Genomic DNA, 22,500 nt, shown 5'->3' on the forward strand with positions numbered 1-22,500 from the left:
CTATGGCCTGTGTCAGTAGCCTGTGTCTATGGCCTGTGTCAGTAGCCTGTGTCAGTAGCCTGTGTCAGTAGCCTGTGTCAGTATGTTAAGTATGTTAAGTACAGCTCCCCTGTGTTATGGGTATTGAACTAAAGCGTCATTGTGAGTTTCATGTGATCACACCGTTAGAGACAAAAGTCTACAATTCTAATGACAAGCTACGGTACCAAGCTGTCACTACCCAGCAAACTGCCAACATTCCCAGAACAAGATTCCCATGAAGTTATATTTAAAGGTTGGAATGTTCTCCTAACATCTGTAGCAGCCACCACAAAACATTCCCCAAACGTTGTCATTACGTTTCCAGGTAACGTTAATGACACAACGTACCAGTAACGTTTTTAAGTCCATACATAATGGGCAATAAAAGGGGATCTGAGAAAAACAGTACAGGAACGTTCTCCTAGCGTTGATGGAGACGTTATTTAAAAAACACCCATAACAACAAGCAGGGAAGATTCCCACAATGCTCTCACAAAGTTATAGCGTTGACGTTATGACATGATTGTTCCAATAACGTTCCAATAACGTTCCAATAACGTTCCAATAACGTTCCCTTTAAACATTGTTCATCAATCATGTACGGATCCAATTAAAGCTAGAATCCTTAATGGCAACCTTTACAAAGCGGTCACCGTGCCTGTGTTTTGGAGGGATGGGGCTGAAGAAATGTCACCACTGTCTAATTCATAACTCTATGGTTACAAGCGCTGACCGTTCATGATACCAAGATGATAGTTTTCAACATTTGTTTATGTTTTTTTTAGGCTAAATCGTGTTTGTTTACATTTACATTGGTTACAAACATTGGAGTAAAACAAAAACTTCTATTTTGGGTTCTGATGGGGTACAGCAGTTGAAATGAGATCATATAAGTTACATTCTTCAAGAAACAATGTAGTTTAAAAAAAAATATATATATATATATGTATATAATGAATTTATAAGTCCAAAAATGGATGTAACAACTACTGATTCCAACTTTAAATTGGTTCTGAGAAAACATGACTGGAATGTTCCACACATTAATAGAGATGTCAGCTGAGACACCGACCTAGGCTCTTCGTTTGCCCAGTTTCTCACAGCAGGAACAGAATCGTGCAGCTGAGACACCGACCTAGGCTCTTCGTTTGCCCAGTTTCTCACAGCAGGAACAGAATCGTGCAGCTGAGACACCGACCTAGGCTCTTCGTTTGCCCAGTTTCTCACAGCAGGAACAGAATCGTGCAGCTGAGACACCGACCTAGGCTCTTCGTTTGCCCAGTTTCTCACAGCAGGAACAGAATCGTGCAGCTGAGACACCGACCTAGGCTCTTCGTTTGCCCAGTTTCTCACAGCAGGAACAGAATCGTGCAGCTGAGACACCGACCTAGGCTCTTCGTTTGCCCAGTTTCTCACAGCAGGAACAGAATCGTGCAGCATCGTGGAATATGCACGACTACGTGGGTTATAAAAAGTGGACATTTTGTATGGGTTGATACATTTTTTTTCGTTAGAACCAATCAATTCTGACATTTTTTTAAAAAAGTGGAAAATTACAAGCCTTTTTAAACCTTGAATACACACTACAGGATGGTGCCTAACCTGGTCTGTCAGAGGACACATCATTTCCTGCATAATGCAGGATGGTGCCTAACCCTGGTCTGTCAGAGGACACATCATTTCCTGCATAATGCAGGATGGTGCCTAACCCTGGTCTGTCAGAGGACACATCATTTCCTGCATAATGCAGGATGGTGCCTAACCCTGGTCTGTCAGAGGACACATCATTTCCTGCATAATGCAGGATGGTGCCTAACCTGGTCTGTCAGAGGACACATCATTTCCTGCATAATGCAGGATGGTGCCTAACCCTGGTCTGTCAGAGGACACATCATAAAAACACAGGTCATCCCTAGAGACAGGAAGAGACTAAACTCTCTTAACATTATAGGCCGAGGTCACCTTTAGACAGGTGCGTCACTTTCTGCTGAGCCATATTCTTTTACCCAGGATGCACAGCAGGACAGGACAAAGGCCACAGAAGAAAGTGCTTACGCAATGACACGGCCAGGAGGAGGAGAGGAGGGATGTCTCTCTCCTGTCTGTATCATTGTGTAAGCTCTATTTCCTGTGCCTCTCTCCTGTCTGTTTCATTGTGTAAGCTCTATTTCCTGTGGTCTCTCTCCTGTCTGTTTCATTGTGTAAGCTCTATTTCCTGTTGTCTCTCTCCTGTCTGTTTCATTGTGTAAGCTCTATTTCCTGTGGTCTCTCTCTTGTCTGTATCCTTGGGTAAGCTCTATTTCCTGTGCCTCTCTCCTGTCTGTATCATTGTGTAAGCTCTATTTCCTGTTGTCTCTCTCCTGTCTGTTTCATTGTGTAAGCTCAATTTCCTGTGGTCTCTCTCCTGTCTGTTTCATTGTGTAAGCTCTATTTCCTGTGGTCTCTCTCCTGTCTGTTTCATTGTGTAAGCTCTATTTCCTGTGGTCTCTCTCCTGTCTTTATCATTGTGTAAGCTCTACTGTATTTCCTGACCCAAGACCAGCTCAGTTAATCCCTACCATTGTGACATTGAGTCGTCATAATGCTGCATTAAATGTACATTATCATAGTGACGTTGGCACATAGGGACGTTGTTCTTTCATGCCGTCCCTAAGAGGGGCGCGTCACTTGAGTGGGTTGAGTGAGTCACTGACGTGATCTTCCCGTCTGGGTTGGCGCCCCCCTTGGGTTGTGCCGTGGTGGAGATCTTTGTGGGCTATACTCGGCCTTGTCTCAGGATGGTAAGTTGGTGGTTGAAGATATCCCTCTAGTGGTGTGGGGGCTGTGCTTTGGCAAAGGGGTGGGGTTATATCCTTCCTGTTTGTCCCTGTCCGGGGGTATCATCGGATGGGGCCACAGTGTCTGCTGACCCCTCCTGTCTCCAGTATTTATGCTGCAGTAGTTTATGTGTCGGGGGGCTAGGGTCAGTCTGTTATATCTGGAGTATTTCTCCTGTCTTATCCAGTGTCCTGTGTGAATTTAAGTATGCTCTCTCTAATTCTCTCTTTCTCTCTGTCTTTCTCTCTCTCTGAGGACCTGAGCCCTAGGACCATGCCTCAGGACTACCTGGAATGATGACTCCTTGCTGTCCCCAGTCCACCTGGCCGTGCTGCTGCTCCAGTTTCAACTGTTCTGCCTGTTCTGCCTGCGGCTATGGAACCCTGACCTGTTCACCGGACGTGCTACCTGTCCCAGACCTGCTGTTTTCAACTCTCTAGAGAGCAGGAGTGGTAGAGATACTCTTAATGATCGGCTATGAAAAGCCAACTGACATTTACTCCTGAGGTGCTGACTTGCTGCACCCTTGACAACTACTGTGATTATTATTATTTGACCATGTTCTGTTATAATCTCCACCCGGCACAACCAGAAGAGGACTGGTCACCCCTCATAGCCTGGTTCCACTCTAGGTTTCTTCCTAGGTTTTGGCCTTTCTAGAGAGTTTTTCCTAGCCACTGTGCTTCTACACCTACATTGCTTGCTGTTTGGGGTTTTAGGCTGGGTTTCTGTACAGCTAAAGGTTGCCATTAAGGATTCTAACTTTTAAATATCAGCTGATGTAACAAGGGCTATATAAATAATTTTGATTTGACTGATGTCTTGAGGTTATGCTTCAATATATTCACATAATTTCCCCACCTCATGATACCATCTATTTTGTGAAGTGCACCAGTCCCTCCTGCAGCAAAGCACCCCCACAACATGATGCTGCCACTCCCGTGCTTCACAGTTGGGATGGTGTTCTTCGGCTTGCAAGCCTCCCCCTTTTTCCTCAAAGCATAACGATGGTCATTATGGCCAAACAGTTCTATTTTTGTTTCATCAGACCAGAGGACATTTCTCCAAAAAGTGCGATATTTGTCCCCATGTGCAGTTGCAAACCGTAGTCTTAGTAGTAGTTTTATGGCAGTTTTGGAGCAGTGGCTTCTTCCTTGCTGAGCGGCCTTTCAGGTTATGTCGATATAGGACTCGTTTTACTGTGGATATAGATACTTTTGTACCTGTTTCCTCCAGCATCTTCATTTGGTCCTTTCCTGTTGTTCTGGGATTGATTTGCACTTTTCGCACCAAAGTACGTTCATCTCTTGGAGACAGAACGCGTCTCCTTCCTGAGCGGTATGACGTCCGAGTGGTCCCATGGTGTTTATTCTTGCTTGTTTATACAGATCAACGTGGTGCCTTCAGGCGTTTGGAAATTGCTCCCAATGATGAACCAGACTTGGAGGTCTACATTTTTCTTTCTGAGGTCTTGACTGATTGCTTTTGATTTTCCCATGATATCAAGCAAAGAGGCACTGAGTTTGAAGGTAGGCCTTGAAATACATCCTCAGGTACAGCTCCAATTGACTCAAATGAGGTCAATTAGCCTATCAGAAGCTTCTAAAGCCATGACATAACTTTCTGGAATTTTCCAAGCTGTTTAAAGGCACAGTCAACTTAGTGTATGTAAACTTCTGACCCACTGGAATTGTCATACAGTGAATTATAAGTGATATAATCTGTCTGTAATCCATTTTTGGAAAAATTACTTGTGTCATGCACAAAGTAGATGTCTTAACCGACTTGCCAAAACTATAGTTTGTTAACAAGAATTTTGTGGTGTTGTTGAAAAACAAGTTTTAATGACTCCAACATAAGTGTATGTACCTAGGATAGGATAAAGTAATCCTTCTCACCCCCCTTAAAAGACTTAGATGCACTATTGTAAAGTGGCTGTTCCACTGGATGTCATAAGGTGAAAGCACCAATTTGTAAGTCGCTCTGGATAAGAGCGTCTGCTAAATGACTTAAATGTAAATGTATGTAAACTTCTGACTTCAACTGTATGTGTTATTTATTTACACCCCCTGCTATAATGTGGATAAAGGGTTACTTGTCTAACAGAACACAGAGGGTGTTCTTTAATGGAAGCCTATCAAACATAATCCAGGTAGAATCAGGAATTCCCCAGGGTAGCTGTTTAGGCCCCTTGCTTTTTTCAATCTGTACTAACGACATGCCACTGGCTTTGAGTAAACAAACTCCCAGAGACACATAAATTATATCAACTATCAATGAGACAATCTACATAAAAACTGTCTACTTAAATTTAAAACATAGTTTTTTTTTTTTTTGTGTGTGGTTTTACAGAGGAGCACCAACCTGAAGAATTCCATGAAGGAGAAGCCGTAGCCATGTTGTTCAGCGATGCCTGCACACACCACATTGGCCGACGCACCAATCAACGTTCCGTTTCCTACGGACACAACAAAGAGTTAACAGTGAAATGTTCAATACATGGATATAGTAGACAAACGGGCGTATTGTTTATTCTACTGTGAACAACAATCTTGTTTTCTGTTCCTGTGGATTACTCAAATTGATGGCGCCAACTGAAGGGACATAAAGAAGGATTTTATCTAACAAAACGACATAAATGTTTAAAATACATAATATTTATGATTACTTATTTGAATTGCGCGCCCTCCAGTTTCACCGGAAGTTGTCGCGCTAGCGGGAGCCCTAAGTTAACTGTTTTAAATCGCGGGTTATGTGCTCATGTCACCTCACAAGTTTTAAAATGAGATTTATAAAGTTGTGAACGTGACAGTCCTCTGTAATCAAAAAACAGACTTGACTAATTCAACATTTGTGAACCACATTATTTTATACTTTATTTTATATTTTATTTATTATTTTACTTTATATTTTACTACTCCTGATTGGTACATTCTGCTATTCTAATTGTAAAGGAAGAGTTTAATTTATTTATTTTTATTATACATTTTTGGCAAATTGACATGAATGAAAAACACATCTTGTGAAAGATCGACCTATTACCATGACATGGGCTGGTGAAAAGACAGACATGATTTTGTTTGAAATATATTTTGATTTTTAGTATACAAACAACAGAACACCAAATAGTAATAGTATCACAATTGGGTTTTAAATAGTTACATGTAAAAATGATACATAAATAAAAATGTCAATAATGTTTCACATTTATCGTATGCAATGTGTGTTTTTTATTATTTACATTTTCATTTTACACGTTTAAGCAACTTTTCAAACAATTTTATGTGTTAGGAAAAATTAAGAGCAGATTTTTGAGGTTGATTATACACTTTAGGGAAGGATTTAAAAAATAAAAAATATTAACGACATTGAAAATGTGACGCAATTATTTTGCCGGATGAATGTTGGAATGACTTATGTTTGCAGGCTAATATTGAAATATGGTCTCAGAGCATTTCGTATTATTCTGCACGTAAATCCGAGACACTCCGTTTCGTATGATACGTTACGAATTTGCAAACTTATGATATGTTAAGACTTCCAAATGATGTGGCTATCGTTAGCTGGGTGGCTAACGCTGACGTTAGAGAGCTGGCTAATGTTAGCTAGGGCTAGCGGGTAGGGATTAAAGTCCTCAGCTACAATAAATGGGGGCCTTAGGATTTGCAGTTTTCCAGTTTGCACAAAGACCAGTGTAGTTCCTTGAGAGCCGTCTTGAAGTAGAATATTCATACACAGCTGTGACTATAACCAAAGAGAATTCTATTGGGAGGTAATAGGGTCTGCATTTGATTGTGAGGTTTTCCAGGTCAGGTGAACAAAAGGACTTCCTGTATGTTAATTACACAATAAGTAGATAACCTTTGCCTTTCTTCTTCTTTATTCCTGTCTGCGCAATGAACTGAGAACCCAGCTGGCTGTATGGATGGGGACAGTATATTCGGAGAGAGCCATGATTCCGTTACCGTCCCTGATTTCTCTCTGGAAGAAGATCCTCGCCCTGAGCTGGTCTACTTTATTGTCCAGAGACTGAAAGTTAACGAGTAATATACTCGGAAGCTGTGGACGGTGTGCACACCTTCTGAGTCGGACTAAAAATCCACTCCCAATACCTCTTCACCATTGTCTTGGGGCAGCCCGTGGGATAACTTAAATCGCCTTGGGGGGGTACCAACAAAGGATCCAATTCAGGAAAGTCGTATTTCTGGTCGAAATGCTGGTAAGTTATCGTCGCTCTGATATCCAAAAGTTACTTCCGTCTGTATGTAATAACGCAAAGAAAATTTCTGGGCTAATAATATCAGAAATAACACAAAAATTAAAAAATTAAAAATACTGCAAAGTTGCTCAGGAGCTAGAAACAGAATGACCTTTCTTTGGAGGGTCTCTTCTGCCACACATCACCTCTACCCAGTAGAACATATCAGTTATATCTCGTTTTAAAGCCCGTTTGCCTGTCTGGTCTGCAATTTCATTCCTTTCCACACCTGAATGGGCTGGGACCCAGCAGAATCTCACTACTACACGCAGTAGGTCAATCCTATTAGATTTGCCATTAGACAACGGACAGGGAATCTGAGCACTACTACAATTCTGAAAGGTTGAGTGTCCTCCACCCACTGGAGGGCAACTACTAATCGCCAACAGTTCAACTGAGTATGCTGACAAAAAGTATGTGGACACCTGCTCGTCCAACATCTCATTCCAAAATCATTGGCATTAACATGGTTTTGGTCCCCCCCTTTACTGCTAAAAAGCCTCCACTATTCTGGGAAGACTTTCCACTAGATGTTAGGACATTGTGACGGGTATTGCATCTATTCAGCCACAAGAGCATTAGTGAGGTCGGGGACTGATGTTGGGTGATTAGGCCTGGCTCACAGTCAACATTTTAATTCATCTCAAAGGTGTTCGATGGGGTTGAGGCCAGGGCTCTGTGCATGCCAGTCAAGTTCTTGCACACTGATCTCGACAAACCATTTCTGTATGGATCTTGCTTTGTCCATGAGGGCATTGTCATGCTGAAACGGAAAATGGCCTTCCTCAAACTGAGTTTGAATGTCATCTAGAATGTCATTGTAGTGAAGGGAAAGGGGGATACCTAGTCAGTTGCATAACTGAATGCGTCTTCTGCATTTAAGGGGGTGCCTTAATCGACATCCACGTCTTCGGCGCCCGGGAAACAGTGGGTTAGCTGCCTTACTCAGGGGCAGAATGACAGATTTCTACCTTGTCAGCTCTGGGATCCGATCCAGCAAACATTCAGTTACTATGCTGTAGCCCGAACAATGAAAAAAACATCCACAGACCATTATTCCTCCTCCACCAAACTTTACAGTTACTGTGCTGTAGCCCGAACCATGAAAAACAGCCACATACCATTATTCCTCCTCCACCAAACTTTACAGTTGGCACTATGCATTCGGGTAGGTAACGTTGTCCAGGCATATGCCAAACCCAGATTTGTCTGTCGGACTGCCAGATGTTGAATTGTGATTCATCACTCCATAGAACGCATTTCCACACCAGAGTCCAATGGCGGCGAGCTTTACACCACTCCAGCCGACGCTTGGCATTGCACATGGTGATCTTAGACTTGTGTGCGGCTGCTCGGCCATGGAAACCCATTTTATGAAGTTCCAGACTAACAGTTCTTGTACTGACGTTGCTTCCAGAGGCAGTTTTGAACTCGTAGTGAGTGTTGCAACTGAGGACAGATGGTCCCATTCTGTGAGCTTGTGTGGCCTACCACTTCGCGGCTGCACCGTTGTTGTTCCTAGACATTTCCACATCACAATTAAAGCAGTTATAGTTTCCCGAGGCCGGCTCTAGCAGGGCAGAGATTGAAACTGAGCGAACTGACTTATTGAAAAGGTGGCATTCTATGACAGTACTACGTTGAAATTCACTGAGCTATTTTCAGTAAGGCTTTGGCAAACTCCAAGCGGGCAGTCATGTGTCTTTTACTGACGACCGAATTCAGCTTTCAGGCACCAGGCCCGCCACAAGGAGTCACTAGAGCACGATGAGACAAGGAAATACCAGCCGGCCAAACCCTCCCCTAACCCAGGCAATGCTGCCAATGTTTATCTTTCGAGATCGAATGGATATTTGCTCTATTTTATACAACTGTCAGCAAAGCTGAATCTACTAATTCGAAGAGATGTCCACACACACATATATATATATATAAAGTATCTCCACATCAAATTCAGGAATGTAAACACCTGCTCCACTATCTGGATCCCAGATTGGCTTTGATTGGGCCAAGATGAGTGGTTCCGTCTGTCTGTCGGTCAGTCCATCTATCTGTCTGTCTGACTGTTTGTCTGTAACTCACCTCCCAGACAGGCTCCCATGGCCAGTGCAAAGATAAGGGGTTTGATAGGCAGGTTGACGTCTGCATCTTGACTCAGGTTGATGAGGACAGGGATCTGGAGGAAAGACAAACAGGGAAGTCTAGGAAGTATAGAAACAACCAATCATACAGGAGATGGTTGGTCACATGATCTGGTGAAAGACAAACAGGGAAGTCAGGAAGTATAGAAACAACCAATCATACAGCAGTTGTTTGGTCACATGATCTGGAGAAAGACACAAAGGGAGGTCAGAAAGCGTAGAAACAACCAATCATGCAGGACTGGTCATGGAATTTGTATTTGAATGTATTTAAACCCTGTTGTTGTGTTTCTTGGCAGCTACCCACAGAAAGGTGTGCAGCCCAGAGGCATGGCAGATCCTTGTTGCTTATGGTTGAAATGCTTGGTGAGAGCGCACTGCAAATGGAGTTTGAGCTGTATTTGAATATGTCTAAGGAATACAGATGGACACCTGCCTGCTGGGCTGCTTTAAGCCTGATCTTTTTACCTAACATTTCACTCCTTGCCAATCCTGTCATTTGCCAAAGAATTACCTTTTTTTTCCCCATCTTCAAATATGAGAATAATATTACTAATGAGCTTGAGGAGATCAGAGTAGTTGATCCTGATCTGAAAACACTCATTGCTATCCTCCAATCACAAAGGTTATGCAAATATTGATGGTAAGTGGTTGCCATGGCAGAGGGCTCTAAATATTGTACATCATTTTTTTGGGGGGGTGTTTTTTGTTACATTTTGTACATTGTTTTTGAGGGTGGGTGACTGCTCTAGGCGTTAATCACTGACAGCACCTTCGGAAAGTATTTAGACCCCTTGACTTTTTCAAAATATTGTGACGTTACAGCCTTGTTTTGAAATGTATTCAATCGTTTTTTCCCTCAGTACTACGGAGGTGCAGGTTCTATGGAGGAGCAAGTTGTATGGAGGAGCAGTACTATGGAGGAGCAGTACTATGGAGGAGAAGGTCCTATGGAGGAGCAGTACTATGGAGGAGCAGGTCCTATGGAGGAGCAGGTGCTATGGAGGAGCAGTACTATGGAGGAGCAGGTCCTATGGAGGAGCAGGTCCTATGGAGGAGCAGTACTATGGAGGAGCAGTACTATGGAGGAGCAGTACTATGGAGGAGCAGGTTCTATGGAGGAGCAGTACTATGGAGGAGCAGTACTATGGAGGAGAAGGTCCTATGGAGGAGCAGTACTATGGAGGAGCAGTACTATGGAGGAGCAGTACTATGGAGGAGCAGTACTATGGAGGAGCAGTACTATGGAGGAGCAGTACTATGGAGGAGCAGTACTATGGAGGAGCAGGTCCTATAGAGGAGCAGCTTCAATGGAGGAGCAGTACTATGGAGGAGCAGGTCCTATGGAGGAGCAGTACTATGGAGGAGCAGTACTATGGAGGAGCAGTACTATGGAGGAGCAGGTCCTATGGAGGAGCAGTACTATGGAGGAGCAGTACTATGGAGGAGCAGTACTATGGAGGAGCAGGTCCTATGGAGGAGCAGTACTATGGAGGAGCAGTACTATGGAGGAGCAGTACTATGGAGGAGCAGCACTATGGAGGAGCAGGTCCTATAGAGGAGCAGTACTATGGAGGAGCAGCACTATGGAGGAGCAGTACTATGGAGGAGCAGGTCCTATGGAGGAGCAGTACTATGGAGGAGCAGGTCCTATGGAGGAGCAGTACTATGGAGGAGCAGTACTATGGAGGAGCAGTACTATGGAGGAGAAGGTCCTATGGAGGAGCAGTCCTATGGAGGAGCAGTACTATGGAGGAGCAGTACTATGGAGGAGCAGTACTATGGAGGAGCAGTCCTACGGACGAACAGTACTATGGAGGAGCAGTACTATGGAGGAGCAGTACTATGGAGGAGCAGTACTATGGAGGAGCAGTACTATAGAGGAGCAGCTTCAATGGAGGAGCAGTACTATGGAGGAGCAGGTCCTATGGAGGAGCAGGTTCTATGGAGGAGCAGTACTATGGAGGAGCAGTACTATGGAGGAGAAGGTCCTATGGAGGAGCAGTCCTACGGACGAACAGTACTATGGAGGAGCAGTACTATGGAGGAGCAGTACTATGGAGGAGCAGTACTATGGAGGAGAAGGTCCTATGGAGGAGCAGTCCTACGGACGAACAGTACTATGGAGGAGTAGTACTATGGAGGAGCAGTACTATGGAGGACCAGTACTATGGAGGACCAGTACTATGGAGGAGCAGTACTATGGAGGAGCAGGTTCTATGGAGGAGCATGTTCTATGGAGGAGCATGTTCTATGGAGGAGCAGTACTATGGAGGAGCGGGTTCTATGGAGGAGCATGTTCTATGGAGGAGCAGTACTATGGAGGAGCAGATTCTATGGAGGAGCAGTACTATGGAGGAGCAGTACTATGGAGGAGCAGGTTCTATGGAGGAGCAGTTCTATGGAGGAGCAGGTCCTATGGAGGACCAGTACTATGGAGGAGCAGTACTATGGAGGAGCATGTTCTGTGGAGGAGCAGTACTATGGAGGAGCGGGTTCTATGGAGGAGCAGGTTCTATGGAGGAGTAGTACTACAGAGGAGCAGGTTCTATGGAGGAGCAGGTTCTATGGAGGAGCAGGTTCTATGGAGGCGCAGTACTATGGAGGAGCAGTACTATGGAGGAGCAGTACTATGGAGGAGCAGGTTCTATGGAGGAGCATGTTCTATGGAGGAGCAGTACTATGGAGGAGCAGGTTCTATGGAGGAGCAGGTTCTATGGAGGAGCAGTACTATGGAGGAGCAGGTTCTATGGAGGAGCAGGTTCTATGGAGGAGCAGTACTATGGAGGAGCAGCACTATGGAGGAGCAGTACTATGGAGGAGCAGGTTGTATGGAGGAGCAGTACTATGGGGGAGAGCGCAATGACTGGACGTCTACAGGAACGCTAGTTAGCGAATTTCGCAATTTCCTTCAAACTGAACGTAGAGAAAGGGCATCAGGACTAGTGGAAGAAAAACAACGCTGATAATTTTAAAGATCCACCACCATATTGGGTATTTCTGCATAATGATGATGAATCAGACAATGAGGAAAGCCCTGAATGAATCAGACAATGAGGAAAGCCCTGAATGAACCAGACAATGAGGAAAGCCCTGAATGAACCAGACAATGAGGAAAGCCCTGAATGAATCAGACAATGAGGAAAGCCCTGAATGAACCAGACAATGAGGAAATCCCTGAATGAACCAGACAATGAGGAAATCCCTGAATGAACCAGACAATGAGGAAAGCCCTGAATGAACCAGACAATGAGGAAAGCCCTGAATGAACCAGACAATGAGGAAAGCCCTGAATGAACCAGACAATGAGGAAAGCCCTGAATGAACCAGACAATGAGGAAATCCCTGAATGAACCAGACAATGAGGAAAGCCCTGAATGAACCAGACATTGTAGAGTTTTTGGATGACAGTGACGGGGCAAGAAATAGAGGTCAACGGTGTCACAGAAGAAGTTTAAATCAGTGAAATGCCAGGTGGAAATAGAGTATGAGAAGGAGATGGAGACAATTCTGACCAATGGATTACAAATGTGGAGGTCGTCAAAAAGAGAACACAGAAGTCTGTTGTATTAAACCTCGGATTACATCCAACCGTGACGCGAAGCATTAATCCATGTTCGAGTCTAGCTACCTTTTTCTAATTTTGTCAGAAAGGTGTTTTCATTGCAAGTTAAAGTGTATTAGTACTACATCATTTCATGCATAGTGGCTAGCTATGACAATCCATTTATATTGCAACTGTATGGGTTGGGATTATGGTTTGGCTAACTTGCTACAAGTCTAACCAAAAGACTCCACATCGCCTGATGATAACATGAACCATCAAGTTGTTGATTACAGCCATCTATTGTATTTAATGAACATGTCTAGACAATAGAGACCCATCCACTTAACTAGATGTGGGTGAGAGGTGTTTATAGCCTCTCTTTGACATGACCCATCAAAGTGTGTCTGGGTAAGCCTCATCTAATAATGATAAAATATTTGCATCTTGAATTTGTCTTTAATACGCATCAGTAGGACACACCTGACTCTCCTACACCAGTCATACAAGGAGAATGGTCTAATGACTCCCATCAGAAAGACCTGTAGAACACACCTGTCTCTCCTCCATCAGTCATACAAGGAGAATGGTCTAATGACTCCCATCAGAAAGACCTGTAGAACACACCTGTCTCTCCTCCATCAGTCATACAAGGAGAATGGTCTAATGACTCCCATCAGAAAGACCTGTAGAACACACCTGTCTCTCCTCCATCAGTCATACAAGGAGAATGGACTAATGCCTCCCATCAGAAAGACCTGTAGAACACACCTGACTCTCCTCACCAGTCAAACAAGGAGAATGGTCTAATGACTCCCATCAGAAAGACCTGTAGAACACACCTGTCTCTCCTCATACAAGGAGAATGGTCTAATGACTCCCATCAGAAAGACCTGTAGAACACACCTGTCTCTCCTCATACAAGGAGAATGGTCTAATGACTCCCATCAGAAAGACCTGTAGAACACACCTGACTCTCCTCCATCAGTCATACAAGGAGAATGGTATAATGACTCCCATCAGAAAGACCTGTAGAACACACCTGACTCTCCTCCATCAGTCATACAAGGAGAATGGTCTAATGGCTCCCATCAGAAAGACCTGTAGAACACACCTGACTCTCCTCCATCAGTCATACAAGGAGAATGGTCTAATGGCTCCCATCAGAAAGACCTGTAGAACACACCTGACTCTCCTCACCAGTCATACAAGGAGAATGGTCTAATGGCTCCCATCAGAAAGACCTGTAGAACACACCTGACTCTCCTCATACAAGGAGAATGGTCTAATGACTCCCATCAGAAAGAGAGCTGACCCAAGCAAGCCCTGAAGCATGAGGACCTGCAGCGAGTGGTGAACTTCAGTGGTGAACTTCATCAACAACTACGCAGAGGATAATGCCATAGTGTTACCAGGACGCCACCCACAAACACTGTGGTGGAAAGCTGCTGCCATCTCATGTGTCATCTCTAAAATAAATCGGTGGCAACACTTGATATTTAAAGCATAAACATGGTTTGATTATTTAATTGACCTCCAACATGATTGGCACTACTGTTATTGATCTTACACCCATTACAAAGTGTATTTTTATGAGGAGTAATTTCCTTCTTGTAGACTACAACTTTCACCACTTTTAGTCTTAATATTTGGTTGTTTACTACACTGCTGTACTCACTCTGTTTAGCACATGGCCTCACATGTACATTTTTAAAGAGATGGGTGGGGCTAATAATTAAGAGGGTGTGAACGATGCTGAATGGGTGGGGCTAAGGCTTAAGAGGGTGTGAACGATGCTGAATGGGTGGGGCTAAGGCTTAAGAGGGTGTGAACGATGCTGAATGGGTGTGATGAAAGAACTGTAAAAATTTAACCAAAACTTTTCAAGGGCCATTTCTCAAAAGTGGGGTTTACACATTTCTCAACTTTCAAAGCAGCACTACTTTCCTATTGTGCCTCCAACTGAGATGTATGACAGACCATGTTGAACCTGTTGTCTGTACTTCTATCCAATGTCTAAAACACCATTTCTAATGTTGGAACATAAGGCCGAAAAGAGATGGGGGTTAGATATGCATTGCTCTTTAAAAGGCCGCACGTTGCCAAATACCTCTAATTTCATGTCATATAGCACCGGCTCCAATCCAAGTGCCAACACCATTAAGCAAACTCCAGGCGGTCTTTGCCACGCCCACCAGCTTTGTAAATGTTCCTGCAAACTCCAGGCGGTCTTTGGCCACGCCCACCAGCTTTGTAAATGTTCCTGCAAACTCCAGGCGGTCTTTGTAAATGCCAGGCGGTCGCCCACCAGCTTTGTAAATGTTCCTGCAAACTCCAGGCGGTCTTTGGCCACGCCCACCAGCTTTGTAAATGTTCCTGCAAACTCCAGGGGGTCTTTGGCCACGCCCACCAGCTTTGTAAATGTTCCTGCAAACTCCAGGCGGTCTTTGGCCACGCCCACCAGCTTTGTAAATGTTCCTGCAAACTCCAGGCGGTCTTTGGCCACGCCCACCAGCTTTGTAAATGTTCCTGTGTGTGCAAATTTGTTTGTGTGTGTGTGTGTGTGTGTGTGTGTGGTGTGTGTGTGTGTGTGTGTGTGTGTGTGGTGTGTGTGTGTGTGTGTGTGCGTGTGTGCGTGCGTGCGCGTGCGTGCGTGCGTGGCTGCATGTGACAGAGTATGGAAGCGTGTCATGCACTCTGTTCACTGTGTGCCTCGCCTCCCTGTGTCAGACAATGTGGCAGGCAGTGTTCATTCTCTTACCATGGTGGCGGTGAAGGGGATGTTGTCGATGAGGGAGGAGGCCAGAGCTGAGACCCACATGACCAGGATGATGGCCATGGCCAAACGCTGCTCTTCTGGCACGGCCTGGTGAGGAGATAACGAGAGACAGACACCTCGGGCTCAGTCACTGGGTTGACAAGCCAAACACACACACCTGCGTAACACACACACCTGCATAACACACACATCCTATCAGAAGCTTCTAAAGCAATGACATCATTTTCTGGAATTTTCCAAGCTGTTTAAAGGCACAGTCAACTTAGTGTATGTAAACTTCTGACCCACTGGAATTGAGATACAGTGAATTATAAGTGAAATAATCTGTCTGTAAATAATTGTTGGAAAAATTACTTGTGTCATACACAAAGCAGATGTCCTAACCGACTTGCCAAAACTCTAGTTTGTTAACAAGACATTTGTGGAGTGGTTGAAAATGAGTTTTAACTTCCCGACTTCAACGGTAGTTACCGGAAAGTTGGCTGTTGTATACAGCGTTTTCTAGTCACATTATCGCATGTGGAGCAAGAACTGTCCTGGTTTACGGACCCTGATCCCATAGAGGATATCTGACCTGTGTATATATATATATATATATCTGACCTGTGTGTATATATCTGACCTGTGTGTATATATCTGACCTGTGTGTATATATATCTGACCTGTGTGTATATATATATATATATATATATATATATATATATCTGACCTGTGTGTATATATCTGACCTGTGTGTATATATCTGACCTGTGTGTATATATATCTGACCTGTGTGTATATATATCTGACCTGTGTGTATATATCTGACCTGTGTGTATATATATCTGACCTGTGTATATATATATATCTGACCTGTGTGTATATATATATACTGACCTGTGTGTATATATATCTGACCTGTGTGTATATATATCTGACCTGTGTATATATATATCTGACCTGTGTGTATATATATCTGACCTGTGTATATATATATCTGACCTGTGTATATATATATATATCTGACCTGTGTATATATATATCTGACCTGTGTATATATATATATATCTGACCTGTGTATATATATATATATCTGACCTGTGTATATATATATATCTGACCTGTGTATATATATATATATATATATATATATATATATATATATCAATGGAAATCAAATTTCTCAACCCATGGAGTTCTGGATTTGGAGTCACACTCAAAATTAAAATGGAAAACCACACTACAGGCTGATCCAACTTTGATGTAATGTCCTTAAAACAAGTCAAAATGAGGCTCAGTACTGTGTGTGGCCTCCACGTGCCTGTATGACCTCCCTACAACGCCTGGGCATGCTCCTGATGAGGTGGCGGATGGTCTCCTGAGGGATCTTCTCCCAGACATGGACTAAAGCATCCGCCAACTCCTGGACAGTCTGTGGTGCAACGTGGCGTTGGTGGATGGAGCGAGACATGATGTCCCAGATGTGCTCAATTGGATTCAGGTCTGGGGAACGGGCGGGCCAGTCCATAGCATCAATGTCTTCCTCTTGCAGAAACTGCTGACACACTCCAGCCACATGAGGTCTAGCATTGTCTTGCATTAGGAGGAACCCAGGGCCCCGCACCAGCATATGGTCTCACAAGGGGTCTGAGGATATATCTCATCTCGGACCTACTGGCAGTCAGGCTACCTCTGGCGAGCACATGGAGGGCTGTGCGGCCCCCAAAGAAATGCCACCCCACACCATGACTGACCCACCGCCAAACCGGTCATGCTGGAGGATGTTGCAGGCAGCAGAATGTTCTCCACGGCGTCTCCAGACTCTGTCACGTCTGTCACATGTGCTCAGTGTGAACCTGCTTTCATTTGTGAAGAGCACAGGGCGCCAGTGTGTAATTTGCCAATCTTGGTGTTCTCTGGCAATTGCCAAACGTCCTGACACGGTGTTGGGCTGTAATACAACCCCCACCTGTGGATCGGGCCCTCATACCACCTCATGGAGTCTGTTTCTGACCGTTTGAGCAGACACATGCACATTTGTAGCCTGCTGGAGGTCATTTTGCAGGGCTCTGGCAGTGCTCCTCCTGCTCCTCCTTGCACAAAGGCAGAGGTAGCGGTCCTGCTGCTGGGTTGTTGCCCTCCTACGGCCTCTTCCACGTCTCCTGATGTACTGGCCTGTCTCCTGGTAGCGCCTCCATGCTCTGGACACTACTGACAGACACAGCAAACCTTCTTGCCACAGCTCGCATTGATGTACCATCCTGGATGAGCTGCACTACCTGAGCCACTTGTGTGGGTTGTAGACTCCGTCTCATGCTACCACTATATATAGTGTATATATATATATCTGACCTGTGTATATATATATATATATATCTGACCTATAGAAAATTTGTGGGCAGAACTGAAAAAGTGTGTGCGAGCAAAGAGGCCTACAAACCTAACTCAGTTACACCAGCTCTGCCAGGAAGAATGGGTCAAAATTCACCCAACTTATTGTGGGAAGCTTGTGGAAGGCTACCCGAAAAATTGGACCCAAGTTAATCAATTTAAAGCCAATGCTACCAAATATGAATTGAGTGTATGTAAACTTCTGACCCACTGGGAATGTGATGAGAAATAAAATCTGAAATAAATCATTCTCTCTACTATTATTCTGACATTTCACATTCTTAAAAAAAGGTGTGATCCTAACTGACCTAAGAAAGGGATTTCTGTGTGTATATATATATACTGACCTAAGGCATGGAATTTTTCTAGGATTAAATTAAATTGTGAAAAACTGAGTTTAAACAGCTGTAGACATGTCTTTAATGGGGGCTTAAATTCTTGTTGTTCAATTTAGAGTAGCTATTACAGAGGGAAAAAAGACCATGCTATTGTTTGAGGAGACAACAACAAAAATGCATCATGGGAACTGGTTAGATACAATCACCTCCGAAGGTAAATAATGTACTTTCAGTAATCTGGCTCTGATTTGTCAGGGTTCCAGAGATAACTCTGATTTCCTGTGTCCTTTAGAGACAGTTTCATCAGAGCGCTTGATGGCTTTTTTGCGACTGCACTTGAAGAAACTTTCAAAGTTCTTGACATTTTCCAGATTGACTGACCTTCGTGTCTTAAAGTAATGATGGACTTTCGTTTCTCTTTGATTATTTGAGCTGTTCTTGCCATAATATGGACTTGTTTTTTTAATCTTCTGTATTCCACCCCTACCGTGTCACAATACAACTGACTGGCTCAAACACATTAAGAAGGAAAGAAATTCCACAAATGAACTTTTAACAAGACACACCTGTTAATTGAAATGCATTCCAGGTGACTACCTCATGAAGGAGGAAACAGCGATGGGGTCTACCCTAAACAGCGGTAGTGCGGGGCCGTGGCAGGACACAACGGTACGGCTGGTTACATTACACTAAAGCTCCACAAATGACCTTTACCAAGGCACACCCTGGAATGCTTTCCAGGTGACTAACATCATGAAGCTGGTTGAGAGAATGCCAAGAGTGTTCAAAGCTGTCATCAAGACAAAGGGTGGCTACTTTGAAGAATCTAAAGTCTAAAATATATTTAGATTTGTTTAACACTTTTTTGTGGTTACTACATGATTCCATATGTGTTATTTCATAGTGTTGACGTCTTCACTATTATTCTACAATGTAGAAAATAGTAAAAATAAAGAACACTTGAATGAGTAAGTACCCAAACTTTTGACTGGTTCTGTATATAAACACAGTCTTTTGACTGGTACTGTATATAAACACAGTCTTTTGACTGGTACTGTTATATAAACACAGTCTTTTGACTGGTACTGTATATAAACACAGTCTTTTGACTGGTACTGTTATATAAACACAGTCTTTTGACTGGTACTGTTATATAAACACAGTCTTTTGACTGGTACTGTATATAAACACAGTCTTTTGACTGGTACTGTATATAAACACAGTCTTTTGACTGGTACTGTATATAAACACAGTCTTTTGACTGGTACTGTTATATAAACACAGTCTTTTGACTGGTACTGTATATAAACACAGTCTTTTGACTGGTACTGTATATAAACACAGTCTTTTGACTGGTACTGTATATTAACACAGTCTTTTGACTGGTACTGTATATAAACACAGTCTTTTGACTGGTACTGTATATAAACACAGTCTTTTGACTGGTACTGTATATAAACACAGTCTTTTGACTGGTACTGTATATAAACACAGTCTTTTGACTGGTACTGTATATAAACACAGTCTTTTGACTGGTACTGTTATATAAACACAGTCTTTTGACTGGTACTGTATATAAACACAGTCTTTTGACTGGTACTGTATATAAACACAGTCTTTTGACTGGTACTGTATATTAACACAGTCTTTTGACTGGTACTGTATATAAACACAGTCTTTTGACTGGTACTGTATATAAACACAGTCTTTTGACTGGTACTGTATATAAACACAGTCTTTTGACTGGTACTGTATATAAACACAGTCTTTTGACTGGTACTGTTATATAAACACAGTCTTTTGACTGGTACTGTTATATAAACACAGTCTTTTGACTGGTACTGTATATAAACACAGTCTTTTGACTGGTACTGTATATAAACACAGTCTTTTGACTGGTACTGTATATTAACACAGTCTTTTGACTGGTACTGTATATAAACACAGTCTTTTGACTGGTACTGTATATAAACACAGTCTTTTGACTGGTACTGTATATAAACACAGTCTTTTGACTGGTACTGTATATAAACACAGTCTTTTGACTGGTACTGTATATAAACATAGTCCGCGCAGCATGAAACTGAACTCCTGTTCCACTGGATGTCATAAGGTGAATGCACCAATTTGTAAGTCGCTCTGGATAAGAGCGTCTGCTAAATGACTTAAATGTTAAATGAAACACAGAACACATTGAGAACCATTATCAACAGTCTATCCGATCAATATGACAGGAGTGTGATGATGGAACATTCTTTAAAACAAAAAGTTCAACTTACTTTTATGAGCAGGGCCGTCTGCACACCAATATAGTCGATAAGCTGTAGCTGGGCCAAAGCCTATAGGGAGGGACAGAAGAGAAAGTGTTTAGGTTTGACCATGAGAAGTAGGCACCTGAGCTGAAATATGAAACAGTCTCAACTATATCCCCTCTTCTTGGTTTTCCTATATTCGTCTAGACCAGGGATATCCAAATATTACCCTATGTGGGAATCACCCACCTGGTGTCCCAGGTCTAAATCAGTCCCTGATTAGAGGGGAATCACCCACCTGGTGTCCCAGGTCTAAATCAGTCCCTGATTAGAGGAGAATCACCCACCTGGTGTCCCAGGTCTAAATCAGTCCCTGATTAGAGGGGAATCACCCACCTGGTGTCTCAGGTCTAAATCAGTCCCTGATTAGAGGGGAATCACCCACCTGGTGTCTCAGGTCTAAATCAGTCCCTGATTAGAGGGGAATCACCCACCTGGTGTCCCAGGTCTAAATCAGTCCCTGATTAGAGGGGAATCACCGACCTGGTGTCCCAGGTCTAAATCAGTCCCTGATTAGAGGGGAATCACCCACCTGGTGTCCCAGGTCTAAATCAGTCCCTGTCCCAGGTCTTATAGGGGAATCACCCACCTGGTGTCCCAGGTCTAAATCAGTCCCTGATTAAGGGGAATCACCCACCTGGTGTCCCAGGTCTAAATCAGTCCCTGATTAGAGGGGAATCACCCACCTGGTGTCCCAGGTCTAAATCAGTCCCTGATTAGAGGGGAATCACCCACCTGGTGTCCCAGGTCTAAATCAGTCCCTGATTTGAGGGGAATCACCCACCTGGTGTCCCAGGTCTAAATCAGTCCCTGATTTGAGGGGGAATCACCCACCTGGTGTCCCAGGTCTAAATCAGTCCCTGATTGAGGGGAATCACCCACCTGGTGTCCCAGGTCTAAATCAGTCCCTGATTAGAGGGGAATCACCCACCTGGTGTCCCAGGTCTAAATCAGTCCCTGATTAGAGGGAATCACCCACCTGGTGTCCCAGGTCTAAATCAGTCCCTGATTAGAGGGAATCACCCACCTGGTGTCCCAGGTCTAAATCAGTCCCTGATAAGAGGGAATCACCCACCTGGTGTCCCAGGTCTAAATCAGTCCCTGATTAAGGGAATCACCCACCTGGTGTCCCAGGTCTTAAATCTATCCATCAATCATCCCTGATTAGAGGGGAATCACCCACCTGGTGTCCCAGGTCTAAATCAGTCCCTGATTATGAGGGGAATCACCCACCTGGTGTCCCAGGTCTAAATCAGTCCCTGATTAGAGGGGAATCACCCACCTGGTGTCCCAGGTCTAAATCAGTCCCTGGGAGGGGGAATCACCCACCTGGTGTCCCAGGTCTAAATGTCCCTGATTGAGGGGAATCACCCACCTGGTGTCCCAGGTCTAAATCAGTCCCTGATTAGAGGGGAATCACCCACCTGGTGTCCCAGGTCTAAATCAGTCCTGATTAGAGGGAATCACCCACCTGGTGTCCCAGGTCTAAATCAGTCCCTGATTAGAGGGGAATCACCCACCTGGTGTCCCAGGTCTAAATCAGTCCCTGATTAGAGGGGAATCACCCACCTGGTGTCCCAGGTCTAAATCAGTCCCTGATTAGAGGGGAATCACCCACCTGGTGTCTCAGGTCTAAATCAGTCCCTGATTAGAGGGGAATCACCCACCTGGTGTCTCAGGTCTAAATCAGTCCCTGATTAGAGGGGAATCACCCACCTGGTGTCCCAGGTCTAAATCAGTCCCTGATTAGAGGGGAATCACCCACCTGGTGTCCCAGGTCTAAATCAGTCCCTGATTAGAGGGGAATCACCCACCTGGTGTCCCAGGTCTAAATCAGTCCCTGATTAGAGGGGAATCACCCACCTGGTGTCCCAGGTCTAAATCAGTCCCTGATTAGAGGGGAATCACCCACCTGGTGTC

General features: G+C 43.9%; 1 protein-coding gene across 1 annotated transcript in view; it reads right to left on the reverse strand.

The window, feature by feature from the left end:
* The window catches only part of oca2 (oculocutaneous albinism II), a 178,599-nt gene that overhangs the window by 6,810 nt on the left and 149,289 nt on the right, over positions 1–22,500 (reverse strand). Inside the window, exons 8-11 of the mRNA XM_065008535.1 lie at positions 20,548–20,607; positions 15,543–15,647; positions 9,179–9,272; positions 5,203–5,296 (exon numbers count right to left, since the gene is read on the reverse strand). Coding sequence (XP_064864607.1) covers positions 5,203–5,296; positions 9,179–9,272; positions 15,543–15,647; positions 20,548–20,607 — 353 coding nt within the window. The remainder of the gene's footprint in view (positions 1–5,202; positions 5,297–9,178; positions 9,273–15,542; positions 15,648–20,547; positions 20,608–22,500) is intronic.

The sequence above is a fragment of the Oncorhynchus nerka genome, linkage group LG24 (assembly GCF_034236695.1).
Source record: "Oncorhynchus nerka isolate Pitt River linkage group LG24, Oner_Uvic_2.0, whole genome shotgun sequence".
In the NCBI taxonomy this organism is placed as follows: domain Eukaryota; kingdom Metazoa; phylum Chordata; class Actinopteri; order Salmoniformes; family Salmonidae; genus Oncorhynchus; species Oncorhynchus nerka.